Here is an 18,480-nt window from a genome sequence, read left to right on the forward strand (position 1 = left end):
CAGCAAGTTTCATCTGCTGATTTCCACAGTAAACAGCTATGTTTGCTAAAGCAGTTAACTGTAAGACAAGAGACAACATTGTTGAGAATCAATTCCATCTATTCTACTGTGGATAACGCTAGGGCTTGGTAGATATATAACGACAGTGTGGCATTATCTTAACCAAAATATAATTAATTATATTTTCCGCGTGCACGCGTGGATTATTTCGTTCACGCGGTGTCGGATGCAGAGTCACAGAGCACACGAGATCTATCAGCTGTGTGGAGCTCATGTGAACATGCTTTCCTATCCTGGATACCTCCGACTTTCGTGCAACCGTGAAGTTAACTTCGCTGTGCGATGGTAGAGAGAACAGAACTGTTTTCTTTGCAGTTCCACATCTTGGTGAGCTGAAGGAATCACTCTAAAAGAGAGGGGAGAAGCGTGTTATCCCTCCTGCAGTTAAAGGTATGTTTTGTCATCCCGTGTGTAAGGTCTAGTTTAAAAGGCTACCGATGGCTGCGTAGCGTTGTTTTACATCGTCCTCACTATTGGGTTCTGTATAATCTCAGAGACATTGGCGGTGATATCTGAATGGTAACACAATCGAAATATATAGTGTATATGTTTTTTAAGTAGGCATTCATCTTCGCAAGTATCATTTAATGCACTCTAACGCATGGATTTTCAACACGTCCCTGATAAGTTATGATGGGGTCTCTGCCGCATCCTACGATGTCAGGAACACTACAAATTTTGAGTTGCTATCGATTGTCCACATGCATTTCTTGTCTTTGGTTCACTTAGTTTGCCTGTACTCAATTTAGGCTCTAGCTATTAAATTCAATAAACAGCAACTAATTTGCGGATGTTTGTTCTTAACACTCCTAGTTCAACATAGCTTTTAATGTACCAATAGCCTCGTTTTGCCAAGGATGATCTTGTTTACTCCATTTTTAGGTCAAAGGTGAGTCCATGGCAGTCTATTAACCCATGATGAGGAAACATCATGACAATTTACACTCATCTTTGATTTTTTTTTGGATCATGGTCCCGTTTGAACGTGTCTTATCTCAATGACTAGAAACACAGTGTGTTCGGTATGTCTGTGGCCTGTGTTGAGAGTGTGGGGTACTGCGTTAGTCCTTGACAGTCTGGAGCGGGACACAGACTGATGTACACAACCTCATTCAGATGAAACAAAATTAATCTCTGTCTGGTACTGTAAGGTTTAAAGCAGATTACAGCATCAGATGATTCTTTCCTCTGAGAAAGAAAATAGTAGAAGGCTAGCCTTCAACCACAAAATCCCGTGAGCTGTGTCCACTGTGGTACACGCACACAGACAAAGACAAGGTGAACACACACCAGAGGGATGAGCTGGGGAGATATCTCCAGCTGCGGACAAGCATGCAGTCGTCTGGGTGGATGGTCAAAGGTTTACGGCTAAAGGTTTTAATTTCCTCTTCCTGCCTCGGCTCCCCTTCGGAACGGAGGCGCAGTCACGACGTATGTGGGGAGGTTGCCGTGGCAACCCCCGGCCTCCTCCGTTCGCGCCGAGCTGTATTGACAGCATTCCAGAGCGGAGAGAGAGAAATAAGTTTCCTTCAGCTCGATATGGATCAGTCAGATACTCAGAGGAGGAGGTGTGTCTCACTGAACCCATGGAGTCATGGTTGTTGTTGTTGTTGATGAGAACCTGCACTCCCTTTGTACCCCTCCCCCATGCTGGCCACTGCTGGGAGGTGAGATCCACTGTAAGGGTGGAGTCCGCTTGCCATACTCCCGACTTCAGAACAACACACAGCAACACCAGGAGTTAACACCTGGACTCTGACTCACCCAGCAGACATTTCAGTGTTCCTCCTCCACCATGGCCCCGTTTTTAGGTTTCCATTTGTGACAGATTTGTTATCTGCGCCTGTGGCCTACTTGTATTTGCTGTACAAAATGCATTAGTTGAGGTGTGCTGGTAGCTGCACAGGCTTGGTCCGTTGAATTGCTGCTTTACATAACAACATGCAGGCATAGGTTTTAAACAGCAATCCTTGACTGCTAATATAGGTTTCATAAACAGCATACAGAATTGCGTAGGCTGCCCTACTTTTCCTGGAATACTATGTAGGCTATCAGACGTCAAAGCCAGAGCTCTGCAGCTTCTGTCTCTTGACATCAGACACACATCCTCCCTGTCAAGCCAACAAATGTTTTGTGCAGCTCAGTATGTACATACACAACCAGTTAAAATATAACCGATAAGTCATCACAATCAGATACTTATTCTTGGCTTTTAAATCCATATAATGTGTGATTTCTTACAGCTACAGTAAGACACATGTCATTTAACATCACAAGTAGCCTAAATACATTTATGAATGAAATGTTCAGGAGGGAGATTTGTGCCGTCGAAACTTGATGTTCACATTTTCTATTTGAAAGATTTGACCTGTTAGACAAACACTTTTCAAATAAGGATGATTTATGCTTTAGGATTTGGGAGTTTCTTTGGTGGCTGGGAACAGACATTTCTTCTCAAATTCAAAGTTTCTTAATGGAGTGTTACTCAGTAAGTAATCTTGAGTTTCAAACAATGGACTTTGATTCCTTACACTGGCAGTAACTAGCCTAACTATTTTGTATGCAGAACACGATGACAAGCATGTAGTGCATTTTGAAATGTAATGTTTTTTAGTTTTTTTTTTATTCAGTGTGATTACCAAGGTCAGATGTTACACTGTACCATGCAAAATGTTATCAGGAAAAGAATGCAGGCTATGTTGAAGATTGTGATACATTGTGATAAGGCTTTAGATTCACATGCTACAGTAACACTACTTAGGATAACATTTATGTCTACCAACTCCTAGGAGCTAATAACTACAGTTTTTTGTCTTATGTATTGGTATTATTCTGTATTCACAGGTTCCAACCTGTGCTTTACCATATAAGATGACTTTGTGAAGAAGTATGTCAGGGGCATAATGAAGCTGTTTAGTACTAAATAAGAATGCACACTTTTTCTCAACTCCTCTTTAGCTTTTCTGGGAATGACTGCACCCACCAGTCATTATTGAAAATGACTATGTAAAATCAATCCTGATGTAACATGATGTCTTTCTCCACAGCCTTACTCTTCACCCGCCAGCAGTACGAGTTGTTGTGATTGTGTCGGCCCAGGGTATCCTGTCGTGGGATCACGGCAGCCTTTGGAGAGATGAAATGTCCCTGAGTGGAGTTGGGCTGGTTCGGCCTGTGTATCTGGTGGCTCACATTCTGCTGAGTCAGGCAGCTGTGTAGAACCCAGTCAGCACCGCTCCGTGGCCGTGGGCCAGTGATTTACAGGGGAGCGGCGATGCTAGTAGCTAATGGCTGAGCTGATGTATCTACTACCGCTCTCGATGCCAGACATTTCCATGGTGATTAGTGGGAAACTCTAAAGGAAGAGACAAAACTACCCCAGTATCAATGGCTAAGAGCTTCTGCTTGGCGGTGCAAGACGAGAAAATGTGGAAATAGCAAGTCCCGTTCGGCCTTCCACACTGAATGTCAGGGTTGTGAGGATGTGCCAGAAGCAGGGGTAAACGCTGCATGTGGGAAGGGAGGCGGGCCGCACGACAAGTGTGTAAGGGAGGCATGTGAGTCAACTGTCTGCATTTCTTCAGTTAATTTACAGTATATGGTGATGTTGATGGACGTGAGTTTCTGATACCATTTACTACCGGGGGTGAAGGATTCAGCCAATTCTTTCTTCCGGCGATTACTCCCCCAGGTCATTACAATGGAATGGACTGAGAGTGAGCTTCAGCTAAGAGTGGGTTAATGCCTGAATGCTTCTTTCTAACGGTTGACTCTCCTCTTCTCGCCCCCTCCCTCCCTCCCTCCCTCTCCCTCCCTCTCTCTTCCTCTCCCTCGTCAGTCGGCTGTTGCAGCAAGGCAGTGTCATGGAGGCTGGCTGTGGGGTTGCCGCGGTGATCGGGAATGCTGTCTCAGGACTCCAGGGAGAACCAGGAAGTGGTGACGTCCTTGAAGGGTGAGTTAGTCTCTTACAGCTAGCGCGTCAGCTGATCAGGACATTGCAGATGCTCATGATTATACTGTACTTGCATATGCAGGGTCTGTTGTGTGTGTGTGTGTGTGTGTGTGTGCGTATGTGATTGTGTGAGGTCATCTGTGAGTGGGAATGATGTGGGCGAATGTTAGCGTAAAGCAGGAAGATCAAATTGAACGGGTGAGAATGATAGTCCTCATCAAATTTAGACTGTATTCAGGCTCCAGGGAGATTGAGCTGTCCCACCTAGATCTACAGGATCCCTTCTCTAGTGTGGCAATATTGCCATCCTTATCTGGTGATCTCAGAGGACAACTATGAGGCTGAATCACTGCATCACTTGGCCTTTGTGACTGTGACCAGGAGGACAAATCTGAGGCCACCTCTCCTCCTCATTGTCCCTGATATAAGTTAGACTGAATGGATCGCTCTCTCTGTCTGCCACCCCCACCCGCCCTCTCTCTGTCTCCCTGTCTCTCTCGCTTTCTCTTTCTCTCTCTCTCTCTCACTCTTTCTATATACCTCTCTCCCCCCAGCCCTGACTCATATTTCAGCTGCAGGTTTAGTCAGGTTATCCCCTGTGGGAGGCCTGCATTGGTGAATCTCTCAAAGGGAAGTCTTTGCTTACATGAACACACACAAAGGCTGTAAGTGTAGTTTTGCTCTCACCCTGTGAGATATGCTGCTGTCTTTGCTGAGTATAGACTTTGTGCATTCCTTCGTGTATTAGACACTAACTACTTAGATCAATAATTTGTTAATAACACTGACTACACAATCGTCTACATAACACTGTTACTTGGACCAAATGTTGTCAGGGCACAGTGGTGGTGCAATGTCCTGATGGGAGACCCTGAAACATGACGGGAATAGGACTGCCTGTCATGTGCTCCCCCTGGTGGAGGTCTTTGAAAGCCCTGTGTGGATGCGTGTTCACTTCCCCTCTGTCTCTTCCCTCCTTCGTTCCTCTCTCCTCCCAGGACTGTGGTACCCTGTGCTAGCCTGGCTGAAGACACGTCCCCCCTGGAGGGGAACAGAGACTCGGATGTTCCAGAAGAGAAGCAGCCTTCAGAGGCAGCCCCATCCACGGTACTAATGAACACGGTCCTTAATGTCTGGGGGTTGATTTGAGTATCGACATGGTTTGTGGTTCTACTTCTGCCAAGTGTGGTTCAGGTCTGATTCCGTTTTTATCGAATAGCGTCTGACCCACGCGGCACAGGCGAGGAGTGATGAGGTCACGGAGCGTCCTGCCGAGCCCCCCCTGCGTTCTTGCGTCAGCACGGCCAGCATGAAGGTCAAGAACATGAAGAAGTAGGTGTTCCCACGGCAACGTGCTATTATGGGCTGTAAACCAGGGCTGTAAACCAGGGCAATAAAATGAAAGGACTGTAAAATGAATGATGGGCGAGGCAAAGGCAGACTAGTCATTTAGTGCTATCTCTTCCGTGTATGCCTCTATGTTTTTCCTACCAGTCTGTGTTCTCTCCGTGTATCGCTGCTTTTGCTCTACATCTCTCTTTGTGGACCTTCCATTCATCTCAGACTCTTAACCAGGTTTCTCTCCCTTTATTTCTGTTCTCTCTCTCTCTCTCTCTCTCTCTCTCTCTCTCTCTGTTCTCTCTCTCTCTCTGTGCTCTCTCTCTGTGTGCTCTCTCTCTCTGTGCTCTCTCCCCTGCTCTCCCTTTCTTAGTATATTAGCCATTAGAATACTGATGAAGCAGCTAGCTTACTGACTTTTTGTATTTATGTTCAGGCTGACGTTTCCCAGAGGGCACTTTCCCAGGCTGGCAGAGTGTGCCCACTTTCACTATGAAACTGTTGACTTTGGCAGTGTGCAGGTGAGGACACTCATGCATTCAGTCATCCATTCATCTAGACATTTTATGGAGAACAGGACTTATTGTTCCTGGCTGAGCTATGTTTGGGTAATTGTCTTTGGCTTACGTTCATGTATTACTTAGTAGATTTGTTGCTCAAATTACTGAGTTTATTAATGGAACGCAGGAATAGAATGAGCAGTATGTTGCGATGCATTCTGATGGCCCTTTGTCCTGGCCTGACCTACTGCTCGTAAACAATCACGTTTTTATCTGACATTTGAGTCGAGCACTCAAACACCAATTGATATGTAACACTGCGCTATTATAAAATCCTACCCAGTGGATATTTCACAGAATTCTAAATGCTGTTTAGAATTATATTTTCCTCTTTAATTATTTGGCCTCATCCTGTGTTTGTGCTAATCCACTAAATAGCATCCATGCTATCCACCCTAATCCTGTCAGATTAAACCTGGATCCACAGTCTTAGTTGGATTAGCATCCTGGCCACCAGGGAAAGAGCTTTCACTGATGTTCCTGGACAGTCCACCCCCAGGAGCCTCCATAACTGGCCAAGTGCTCTTTCCAGACATTTGGACTGTAGATGTTTGTAGGAACCAGAAGGGGGCAGGAGAGAATTCTTAGTACCTTACTGAAAGGGACAAATTTAACTCAACAGATGCTTTATGCCCTCCAGTGATGCTGTGATACAAAGCCAAGGATTTGTAATTTTGGTTTAAGGAATAAAAGCTTGACCTAAGGTTATTTGAGGCCTAAAAGGTTGCGTTTGTGTAAATGCAGTCTTCCCTCAGCTAATGATGGTCCATCAGCACAGGAGTTTGACTAAGAGTAAGAGTTTGTTTGCCGTGGAGATAATGAGATGCAGTCAAGCGGAAGACTTGACTCAGTCATTTGTGAAAGTGGCTTTTTGCCGCCTGGTTAACTTCAATGTAATTCTGTTTGCAAGCCAGCAGAGAGCAGCAGTAAATCTATACCTCACCCCCTGCTCATTGGTCCATCCAGTCAGGGGAGTTTCACATGCCATGACATACACTGCTGCATGCTTGTACATGTATATTTCCGTGTAGTATGTGTTAGAGCTGATGGGCAGTGTTCCATTGCTTCTATAGAATATGTGGCCTAGCCTCTACAGCATAAGCTTCTTTGGCCGTGTGTCTGCAACAGCACAGCTGTCTCTGTGACCTTGAGAGGGAAGGTGAGCTAGACCTGAGAGAAAAATATCACTCCAGGGAGAAGCCCTCCATGCCTGACATTACACACTTATAGAACATAGTGTTCACACACACTGACACTCACACACACACACACACACACACACAATTATAGAGAGCTTTCCAGTATCTTCTGAAATTCAGTATACATTAGGATCAGTCACTGGATAGTTTTGTGATGTCATCACTTGACCTGTCCCAGAGAGGAAATAGGCCCACTGTGTGTGTGTGTGTGTGTGTGTGTGTGTGTGTGTGTGTGCCTGTGTGTGTGTGTGTCCTTGTCATTGTTGTTCCTCTCATCATGACTCACATGCTCCTCAAAGTACACACACAAAGGCATAGAGAGAATATCATGTCTCTTGCAACCTCCCTTCTCTCTCATACACATACACACACACACACACATACATACACACACACCACACACAGACTCTGATCTTGCTGCAGATTACCTACATTCTCTTAAAGGGCACTATTTCAAATGGTGGTCTGTCTCCTTCAGTTAGGCTTCTGTGAGTGTGTGCCTGTGCAGCTTTGTCCCTTATACCGACAAGCTGCTTTAGTCACCCGAGAATGAAGGAAGGTAGAGAGAGGGAGGGAGGGGGAGTTGGGCAGTGAAGGAGGACGAGATGGAGATGAGAGAGAGACAGAGAGAGAGGGAGAGACAGAGGGAGAGGGAGAGGGAGAGAGAGAGAGAGAGAGAGAGAGAGAGAGAGAGAGAGAGAAGGAGGGGCAATGGAGGGAAATAGAATCAGCGGGAAGCTTCTATTTATATTTGTTCTGCTTCCTCAACGTAATAACAGACCAGAGGATGCATAATGTGGAGTCTATAGCTGCTGCAAACACCCGAAACAGCGTTTTATTACCTGAAGCTCAATGGAAGGCAAGCAGAGCCTGTTCAACTGCTGCAGAAGGCACATGTAGGGGCAACTCTCTCTCCTCGACGCTAAGCCCAGCTACCAGAGGTGGGCAGGGATCTGCTTAGTGAGCTGTGCCTGGAGAGCCAGGACTGCTCCCCCTCTCCAGCTGAGATCCTCTGGAAGGGATAGCACAGGATCGAGGGCGTGAGGACCGGCAGGTATCTGCAGTGTGTAGTGATGCTGTTCTGTGTTCATTTGGTCTTTTTAAGTTCTCGTGTGTATTGAGTAGTTTATGGGCGCCAGCATGTTTTTATCTGGTTGAGTTGTTGCTCTGTGTGGGGATGTTTTTCAGTTGGAGCTGTTCTGGGGAGATGTAATAAGAGTTGTTGGGTACCATATGGTTTAATGCAGACAGATGGAGACTTTGAGACAGATGGAAACGGCCGAGGGAATCTGCACTACTGACAGTGCTGTGAAGCTTAACCAGGAGCCAAGTCACTATTCTCCGTTGTTCAAACCACCAGACTATATTAGTTCTGGTCTTGTTTTTTCCCCCCTAACAGTCCACCCTCAAGCGACATGGTCTCCATCACTCCTCAGACTAATCTTGTTGTCCAGAGATTCTTTCTCTCTTATCGTAATAACAGGCAGGATGCTGGGATCTCCTAAACATCATGTCTGCAGGAACTCACCACTCAGCTCTTAACTCCATGCATGTCTATGGAAGAGCTCTTGGGTTTGCAGTGCTAGTAAGCGCCGGTGGATGAATTGGGTCACTTTCGTTGCATCTGTATCTAGATTAGCGGTTAATAGTTATAAATAGCATGAGCCTCCCTTGACTTGCAGGCCTTTTGAAGTCTGATGTTTCCATGTCAGTTTATTCCCCAACATTTTGGAGGCTTTGATCTCATCCCTTATGTTGAAGTTTACAGTGTCCAGGGATGGGGGATATGGAAAGGAGGAGGTACCTAAAACAACCCAGCCGCCAGGGGGTTTATCCCAGTACCTTATCTATTATACATTTTCCACTGCAGGATTTTCAGGGGGTAAAAACAGAATCTCCATCACGCCAACTTGCAGAGTCACAGTGTGGAATGTGACTCCTACCACCCACCTTCCCTCCCCATCAGGTCCATCTCATGGCAGGTGTCCACAACTTTTTAGCCCTCTGGAACCGAGCTGAGCTTAAGAAGGAATTGCAGATGTGAAAAAGAACATTCTGAACACAGAGAAGGTTTTTACGATTGCATGGACAGGCGAGGTGTACATCATGTTCTCTGTGTACGCTACAGTAGGTTCAACGCAGAGAGAGGTTGCTGTGTGTTGTACTCATCCATTATTGAAGACGAGCCTAATCTCTTCCTGTTGTACCTCCTCCTCTGTAGCTGTCCTTTGCAGAAGAGCAGAGTGAGGGGCAGAAGAGTGGTCTTGACTCCAAGGAGCTGCACTTCCTGGTCCAAATAGGCTGCCAGGTACAGTATAGGACAGTACAGGATACCTAACGCCATGGAAGCTTCTGGAGCATTTGAAATAGATTTTGCTACTGTTTTCTTAAATCCAGTCTAAAGGGCCTCTCTCCCTCTTTCCCTTCTCTCTTCTTTTTTTTTTTTTTTTTCTGTTTCTCAGAGCCGGAGTTGGTTGGTGAAGCGTTCTTATGAGGACTTCCGTGTTTTGGATAAACATCTTCACCTGTGCATCTATGATCGGCGTTTCTCCCAGCTCTCCGAACTGCCTCGCCTGGACTCACTGAGGGACGCAGGAGAGGTACCGCATCGGATATCCCGCCACTGTTATGATCAAAACATCCTCATATAGTACTATCATCAGTCCCTTATCTGGCTCTGTGATGAGGTTGTTTCTATCTGGACTGGCTGTGTGACTCTCAGACAGAGACCCAGATGCTGTCAGCATACCTGTCCCGTCTCTCTGTCATTGCCGACAACAAGATCAACTGTGGGCCGGTTCTCACATGGATGGAGGTACATTATCCTGTCCTCTCGTTCTTCCACTTGCCTCTACCCGGCTCTCTTAACCCGGTGGTCACTCTTACAGAGACCACAGTACCACTCTCTAACCCTGCTGTGCTGTTTTCGCTGCTACCAAACTGTGTCTTCTGCCCCAGATCGACAACAAGGGGAATCATCTGCTGGTGGCTGAAGAGGCCTCCATCAACGTCCCGGCCATCGCTGCCGCCCACGTCACCAAGCGCTACACTGCCCAGGCCACAGACGAGCTGACCTTTGAGGTGACCTCTCTAGGAATCTGGGGATTATTGCACAGCGGATTATGGGCATTAGGGAATGCTTTAAGATCAATTTCATCTCTTTATCTATCCCAATCTTATGATCGGCTGCTGAAATCCCAAATAAAAATCCAGGAATATGGATAAAAATAACATTCATTTTCTCTTATTTTGACATGTGTGAAAAGCCCAGTATTTTTCTTCTCCTACTCAGAATTGTGTGCTATTTCTCTGTATTTTGTGTTATCTAGGTCGGAGACATTGTGTCTGTCATCGACATGCCTCCTAAAGAAGACACAGGCTGGTGGCGAGGGAAACATGGTTTTCAGGTAAAACTACTTCCATGGGTGTATCACTTAAATGTGTCAGTGCCCTCACTCTAGTGACCTATATTTTGCATCCCCACGCCCCAGCGCAGGCTTACTATCACTTACTGGCCCTCAGATCATATCTGTAGCACATCTTATAGAATTACTCTCCATTTCTTTCTTTTTCCCTCTCTTTTTCTGCAGGTTGGATTCTTCCCCTGTGACTGTGTGGAGCTGATAAGTGAAAAGATCCCCCCTTGTGTCTCCAGCTCGGTGCCTAAACCAGGTAGGGGGGGGCTGCTGTTCTCTATCTCTGAACACTGAGCTCCACTTTGCTCTGCTCCTCGTCAATAATGGATGACCAACTCTCTCTGCGACTGAAGCGTGTAATGCCAAAGTGTGTGTGTGTGCGTGTCCCCTTAGTGTGCAAGAAGCACGGGAAGCTGGTCACGTTCCTGAGGACCTTCATGAAGTCTCGCCCCCCCCCTCAGAAGCTGAGGCAGCGTGGGATACTCAGGGAGAGGGTGTTTGGCTGTGACCTGGGGGAACACCTCCTCAACTCGGGTCATGAGGGTCAGTCTCTTACCCTGCAGTGCATCTACTCTTCTCCGTTAACCTCACTGCTGCGGAGGGGGGACAGGTGTTCACTGCTGTCTCTGACGGCCTGGTCTCCTTCAGTTCCCCAGGTGATAAGGAGCTGTACAGAGTTCATAGAGAAGCATGGGGTGGTCGATGGGATGTATCGCCTCTCTGGAATCTCCTCCAACATCCAGAAACTGAGGTGAGTTTCCACCAGTCTAGCAGTCACCTCCAGTATACAGTCCATAAGTTATGTGTGAAGTGTTTGACTATCAAAGAAGGCTGATGGAACGGAACGTGAGGTTTTCATCTCTCTTTCTTTTGTTTTTTCTTCCTCCCAGACATGAGTTTGACTCGGAGCAGATACCTGACCTGACCAGGGACGTGTTCAAGCAGGACATCCACTCTGTGGGCTCCCTGTGCAAGCTGTACTTCAGAGAGCTGCCCAATCCGCTCCTCACCTACCAGCTCTACGAGAGATTCTCAGTAAGCAGCAGGTCCCCTCGCAGCGGGCTGGGTTTCTGGATAAACATGAACCAGCTGCTGGATGTACTGTATGCTGAATGACCCAGTTAGCTCTGGATAAACCGTGAGAGAAAAGGGGTGTTCACACGGGACTCTGGTGACCCAATTTCGGCATCGAAATAAGCCGTCTAATAACAAGTGAGAAAGCCTCCCCTCGGAAAGCGGCAGAAGGTTTTCAGCACACCAGGGGTGCAGTGAAGATAGCTGTTAAAAGGGGGAACGACAGTAGAGGAGAGAGCGGTCCCCTCTCTCTCTCGCTATCAGTCTCGCTCAGCGACCTCTTTTTGTTTTTTCGTCTCCACAGGAAGCCGTGTCTGCAGCCACCGATGAGGAGAGGCTGGTCAAAATCCACAACGTCATCCAGCAGCTCCCCCCTCCCCACTACAGGTCAGTGAGCCGACTCACTGCGCGCCCTAATGGACGAAACGGGCATTGCTCCGCATAAGAATTCCCTCTGCAGTCCCGCATTATGAAATGGGATCCAACGCGATGAGTGTTCGACTGTGGTGGTTTGATGCCACCTGCTGGTCATTCCTGTGAGCTGTTCCTGTGCAGTCTGATCCTTAGTAACGTCTGTTCCACAGGACGCTGGAGTTCCTCATGAGACATCTGTCCCACCTGGCAACGTTCAGCCCCATCACCAACATGCACACAAAAAACCTGGCCATCGTCTGGGCACCTAACCTGCTCAGGTAACGATTTCAACTAAACTAAAACTATTCAAAAGTATATGTTTGTCATTTAATTGACCAGCAAGGTATGTTAAGAACAGTGTCATGTTATTTCAGACCCATTGATGTTGTTATTCTCCTGTGTGAATGTCTCTCCGAGTGATAGTTTGTTGTCCATCGTATCTGAAGATGTATCCCACATCTGACTTACTGGAGAGTTTCGATGTAGCCTTTCGAGAGTCCTGTGTGTTCTGGTGTAGTGGTGAACTGGGGCATGTCCCAGCAGGCATCCTTCAGAGAAAGTAGGCCATGCTGTATCTGGATCTGTGTCCCAGGTCCAGGCAGATCGAGTCGGCCTGTTTCAGCGGGACAGCTGCCTTCATGGAGGTGCGGATCCAGTCTGTGGTGGTGGAGTTCATCCTCAACAACACCGAGGCGCTCTTCAGCCCCAAACTCAACTCTGTCATACGGGACAATGCGGGTAGGGCAGCCCTCCTCACACTTCTGAGAGGAGAAGAAAGGCATGTTGTTAGGGGGAAGGTCATGCACGGCGGTGCGCTATGATTTCAAACATGCTCGCTCATCTTTCCACCTCCAGGCAACAACACTCTCTCCAGGCCCAAGTCTTTGATGGTGAGCTCACCGTCTACCAAGTTGCTGTCCTTGGAGGAGGCCCAGGCTCGTACCCAGGCCCAGCTGGGTTCCCCGGTCACCACCCCCTGCCTGGCCCACAGCGACTATATCGAGGTGGGGGAGGGGCCAGGGGCTCTGCAAGGCAGGTTCCACACCGTCATTGACCTGCCCATGGAAAGGTAGGTTTCCTATTCGCAGTGACAGACAGACTGTTGTAAAGGTGGTGCTCCAACTGTGCCTGTCGTAGGGATAGTGACGATGTGTCATGTCGTGTCTGTAGCAAGCGCACTCAGGGAAAGGGAAGAAGTCTCCTGTGGGGAATTGGCTGTCCTTCTTCCACCTGGGCAAGTCGTCCTCCGTGACCAAGCGCAAGTTGAAGAGGCACCCCAGCGAGCCCAATGAGATCAAGAGCATGGCTCTGCCAGGTCAGCCCACCACCGGCAGGCTGCCTTCCCCCCACCACCGGCAGGCTGCCTTCCCCCTCACACCTCCACCCCCAGCACTCCTCAACCTGCTCCCAGAAATAGCTCAAATCAGGGCCGTGCAAATGAACCATGAAAACGTGTCTGTTAAAGTGTCTTTTGCGCTGCATCTAGGGTTCTCATTAAATCTTTCTATTGAATGATGTGCTCTTACTCAGGTGGAAGAGGAGATGGAGGAACACTGAGGTCTGCTAAAAGTGAAGAATCTCTCACCTCTTTGCACAATGTGGAAGGTACGATAATTGCGAGTGTATACTATGTATATACTGTATAGTATTTAGATATAATGGTTGTCTTGTGTAAATGTGCTGATTATTTAGCAGTACTGACTGACTACACATTTAGCTGTAAATGTTTCTCTGTTTGCTCGACAGTAAGATCACCCAACTTTCAATGATAGCAACTGTGTCTGTGTGTTTGTCCCAGGTGAGTCTCAGAGCTACCACCCCTCTCGGCCTCGCTCCACCAGCGACGCCCTCTCCGCCGCCTTCAAGGATGACCTGCGGCATGCCCGGGCCAAAGGCCATCTCCATAGCAACCAGACCGAGGAGGCTCAGAACAGCGCTGACACCGTCCGTGGCCCGGCATGCACCCCTCCTCGGCATCAAGAAGAGGAGCTTGACCTCTTCCCTCCTGACCCCGGCATGTCCTCCCTGGACTTTGACCCCATGTCCTTCCAGTGCAGCCCGCCCGCCGCGTTTCCCGGCCCACAGCGGAAGGAAAGCGTCAAATGGAGAAGGATCGCGGGGGGGGCTTCCAGCGAATCGGAGCCCATCTCATCCGCCAACAACGCCGTCAGCAGCTGCCAGTCCCCTGATGTGACTCCCGTCCGTGTGAAAGCCCCGCGTCCTCTCTCCCCCAAACTCAGACGCAAGTCCTCCAAATCCCCCCCTGTGGTCGAGGCAGATGTGCGGGTCGGACAGCCAAGGAGCTGCCAAGGTGCCGCGTCCCCCTCTCCCCCACCTGTCCCTTGCACCTCCCCCCCACGGGAGCTGCATCATGCTGCAGGGAGGGGGGGAGAGAGCCCAGCCCCCCCAGCACCGTCAGCCAGGTCTCTGCCCTCACTGACAACAGCCAGGCTGCACAGAACCTGCCAGAACCAGGTCAGTCGCATAATACATCATATGCATTTTATCATCATCTAGAAACTTGCGCATCGTGGTAACATATTGAACTTTTAAATACGTTTTTTAGAGGTTGATAAGAATCGATCTACCTTTAAGCTAGTTTCTTATCAAAGCCTCTGTGTCTTGTCTCATCATGTTTTATCATAGCATTGTTTGTCCTGTCATACTGTAGAGTTGTTTGTCTTATCCCCCCCCAGGAGATAGACTTGTGAGTTCAGTGTCTGTCCTTCCTCCTCACCCTCCGATGACGAGTGCTGCCCGCCAGCTGGCCCTGGCCCTCGCCGAGTCTGCCCAGAAGGCCAGCAGCCGGAGCTCCACCAGGCGGAGCGCCCAGACCCAGACACCCAGCTACTCTCCCCAGAGACAGGAGCCCCCGCTCAGGCAGGACAGAACACCTCGACCCTCTGTCCTCCAACTCCATGCCCTGCCTCAGGATTTCCCCGAACCACCAATCTCGGCAGCTGCTCCACTGTTGGCTTCGCCTAGCGTTCATACAGACGGTCACAGCTGCTTTATCCCTGCACATGGTTTACCTATTCACCTCAGCCCAGAGACAATACAGGGCCCTGAGAGAAACTTCACTTCTCCTGTGAGTCCAGTTGCGTCCGCAGGCCTGGAGGGGCCAGAGAGGGGCCAGAGAGAGGCCAGAGAGAGGCCTCTAGGGGCTGTGGGGCCTGTTCAGCCTCAAATGGCACCCATCTACCACAGTCCCTCCGGGTCTGCTCCCGCCCCTCAGCCGGTCTGCTCCATACCGAGCCCCACCCACCCTGACTTTGTCACAGCCTTTAACTACCGCTCAGTTCTGTCCGAGGCCTCCATGCCGAAATCCTTGGAGGAGGTTCTTCCACGTCCCTCTCAGCCTCCCTCTGCCCTCCGCTACAGCCCCGAGGAGGAGAGGGCTCTGGGGCTGGCCGAGGCCGAGGCCTACAGACACTACCGGGTCCACAACGCAGGAGTACCTCACTACCCCCGACCTGACAACCTGCCTCTCCACCTGGCTGGGCCCCAGGGCGTGTACAGCACTCTGGGTCTGCGAGACCGCCACCACCCCTCCTCCCCTCAGTACCGAGGCCCCCCCCGGAGCGAGCTGTCCCCCAGTGGTCTGCATCGACCGCCGGGCCAGTGGCAGAGGCCGGAGGATCGAGCTGTAGGCTACCCAGTCATCCGCAGGGCGCGCTCCTTCCACGCTCCACAGCTCAGCCGCGTCCAGCTGGCCGAGACTGAGGTCGCACCCCCAGATACCATGTTCTACGTCCAGGAAAAGCCATACCCGTGGCTCGTCCAGTCAGACCTCCCTCCGGTCCAGCCCTACTTTGAGAATGGCCGTGTCCAGTACCGTTACAGCCCGTACGCAGACGTCAGCCCGCCGGAGGAGTCCTACTACTATGTGGACCCTTACCGGACCAATCGGATCAGACACAGCCAGTCCTACACCATGCGCTCCACTAGAGACAGTGCACCTCCTGGGTACTATCCGTACCCTTCTCACCTGGTCTCTCCTGTAGACAGGAAGGTCCTGATGGAGAGCAGAGATACAGTCATCTACGAGGCCCGCCAACCTGAAGGCTTTGAAAGACTAGTTTATCAGCCAATCAGACAGGAGAACCGAACCAGGCAGAGGTGTCAGGGCCCTATCATGTCCCCCTATGAGCAGCTGGACCCTCCCCTCCCCCAGAGAGAATACAGGGGCAGAGAGATCATGCACACCAGGAGCAGGTCAGATCCAGGGAATGCCTGCATCCTCTCCATCGACAGGGTAGACAGCCAGCAGGACACGAGGGCTGCGTCCCAGAACCCTCCAGGACACCAGGTGGCCGATCCAGATGTCACCAGACACCAGAGAGCTAACTGGCCCAGTGAGGAGCCAGCCCAGCCCAGGAGGGAGAGTGTGTCCAGGAGAAGCCAGTCCAGACAGGGCCCCTCCCAGCCCCAAAGAAGCCAGCCGCAGCTACGCAAGGTCCCCTCGCTGCAAGAGAGGAGCTGCTCCAACCTGAGGAGCTTGGAGCCGGGAGGGAGGAGCCAGAACCGGGGGCGGGAGCAGGAGCGGGTGATGATGGTCAACGCTGTCAACAGCTACTCCCACTCAGCCAGGGCAAAGCCTGCCGTTCACAGGAGACCGGGGCGTTCTCAGAGCATCAAGGAACCCCGTCATGTCCCCCACCACCACGCCACATCCCCTCTGGAACCAGACCTCCCTGGCTCGTTCTCCACCCAGCCCAACAGAAGAACTCAGAGCACCAAATCTAGACACACAACACACTACGACAACCTGGAGGGGTTTTACCCAGCTTCCCAAGCCAAAGCCCCCAGGCCTGGTAAAGTCCTGGCTGGCCCATTCCCTGCCCATGGTTGCATGTCTCCTCACAGCCACAGACTGCTGTCGAAAGCCTTGGGCCATGGAGCTTTTCCACACTCGGGCCTGAGGCCAGAAGCGGGGGTCTATGCTGAGTGATTGTCCTGTCTCATCTCATCCTCACTCTGTTTGTGCCAGAGCAGACCGCTTTGTTTTCATACCTCACTAGATTGCCTCACTAGATATATATATATATATATATATATATATATATATATATATATATATATATATATATATATATATATATATATATATATATATATATATATATATATATATATGAGGGTGAAATGAAACTCTCATAAGCTGTTAAAAAGACCACAGATAAGTGGCAGTGATTAGTGATTTGCTCAGCTGGTGTTATTTATATTGAGTATGGATGGATGGCTGTCATGTTTTGTGAGTATGTCTCCAAAGGTTTGGGGGTACAGGGACCGGATGGTGGTTTTGTCATTTAACAATGAGTTAACATGATCTAACCCAGAGCAAATGCCCTTTTAATGTACCTTATTGTTAATGTTAAAGCAATAATATTCTTAGCCAGAGTGTCTACCAATATTTATTATTGCTCATGTAGTTGATTTCGATTATTTTTAAAGGTTTCTTTTAAAACATGCACTTTCTAAGGGGTTACAGTATCGAAGATGGATATTTAATTTAGACCTTCATAGAGCTCCTTTTTTGTTGCGTTTTTCTAACAAATCCACTAAAGACGGCGCTGGTTTAGTTAGCACTTAGGTTTTCTTTACTAAGTTCAATAGGGAATACTAAAAAAACATCTACTCACACCTTTCAGTCACGCAACAAACACTCATATTATGAATAGATAATGAACCAAGGAGAACCATGACTACTGAAGATTGTTGTATTGTTGTACTGTATACGCTTTCAATGTGAAAGAACAGATAATATTAAGTGCTCTTTCCATTAAAAGGAAACCCTTTCTTTACAGCTTGTGTGGTGTGTCCTACAATGCATTTCTTTGTTTTAGTTTTAATAACATCAAATCTTGATTATATGCTTTGTCTTATTGTGTTGTTTAAAGACACAAGGTAATGTTAATGTAATTACTGCTAAGACATTTTAATGTTACTTTATATTTTGTAGGGGATTGGAAAATAAAATCTTATCCTATAACAGTGGTTATTTATTTTTAAATGTTTTCTCGATTGGCTTTTAAAGTCTTGGAGATCTGAACAAAGATGTCACTTCAAAGTGACACCCATAGTCCTGTTAATAGTGACCAGTGGAGGGCACTGTAGTATCACAGTGAAGTGGTCAATCATGTTTTTTCAGCAACAACACAACAATTTAAGGTATCAAAGGACTTCTTATTATATCCGCTAATGTATACAGATGCTATACTTTTTTTTGTGATGACATACACAAAGCAGTCAGAATATCCAAATGTACACTTTCTCCTGACTCATGTCAGGGTGCATTGTGGGACATTTCCTATGTCCCAATTCAGCATCCATTGTCATCCTATTACAAATAAGCTGGCTATGGAACTCCCAACAACCAATAACTTTCCTCCGTATATTGAGAATGTAGGAAAATTATGTAAAGATGTCTCCATCTGATTGGTCTCCATTCACAGCTGACTGGGAGC

General features: G+C 48.4%; 1 protein-coding gene across 1 annotated transcript; it reads left to right on the plus strand.

Moving 5' to 3' along the window:
• Positions 1-320: 320 nt before the first annotated feature.
• On the plus strand, positions 321-17,974 carry arhgap32a (Rho GTPase activating protein 32a). Its single transcript, XM_084675151.1, is given in 23 exon segments — positions 321-450; positions 3,899-4,012; positions 5,011-5,119; positions 5,232-5,344; positions 5,787-5,871; positions 9,331-9,417; positions 9,572-9,709; positions 9,832-9,924; positions 10,068-10,190; positions 10,439-10,516; positions 10,700-10,781; positions 10,919-11,068; positions 11,174-11,276; positions 11,416-11,560; positions 11,904-11,986; positions 12,184-12,291; positions 12,606-12,751; positions 12,869-13,086; positions 13,184-13,328; positions 13,544-13,618; positions 13,812-14,408; positions 14,411-14,488; positions 14,710-17,974. Coding segments are annotated over 22 exon segments (5,100 nt in total). The 5' UTR covers positions 321-450; positions 3,899-3,923; the 3' UTR covers positions 16,965-17,974.
• The last annotated feature ends 506 nt before the right edge of the window (positions 17,975-18,480 follow it).

This window comes from Hypomesus nipponensis, chromosome 15 (genome assembly GCF_054491055.1).
Source record: "Hypomesus nipponensis isolate SF chromosome 15, ASM5449105v1, whole genome shotgun sequence".
Lineage (NCBI taxonomy): Eukaryota > Metazoa > Chordata > Actinopteri > Osmeriformes > Osmeridae > Hypomesus > Hypomesus nipponensis.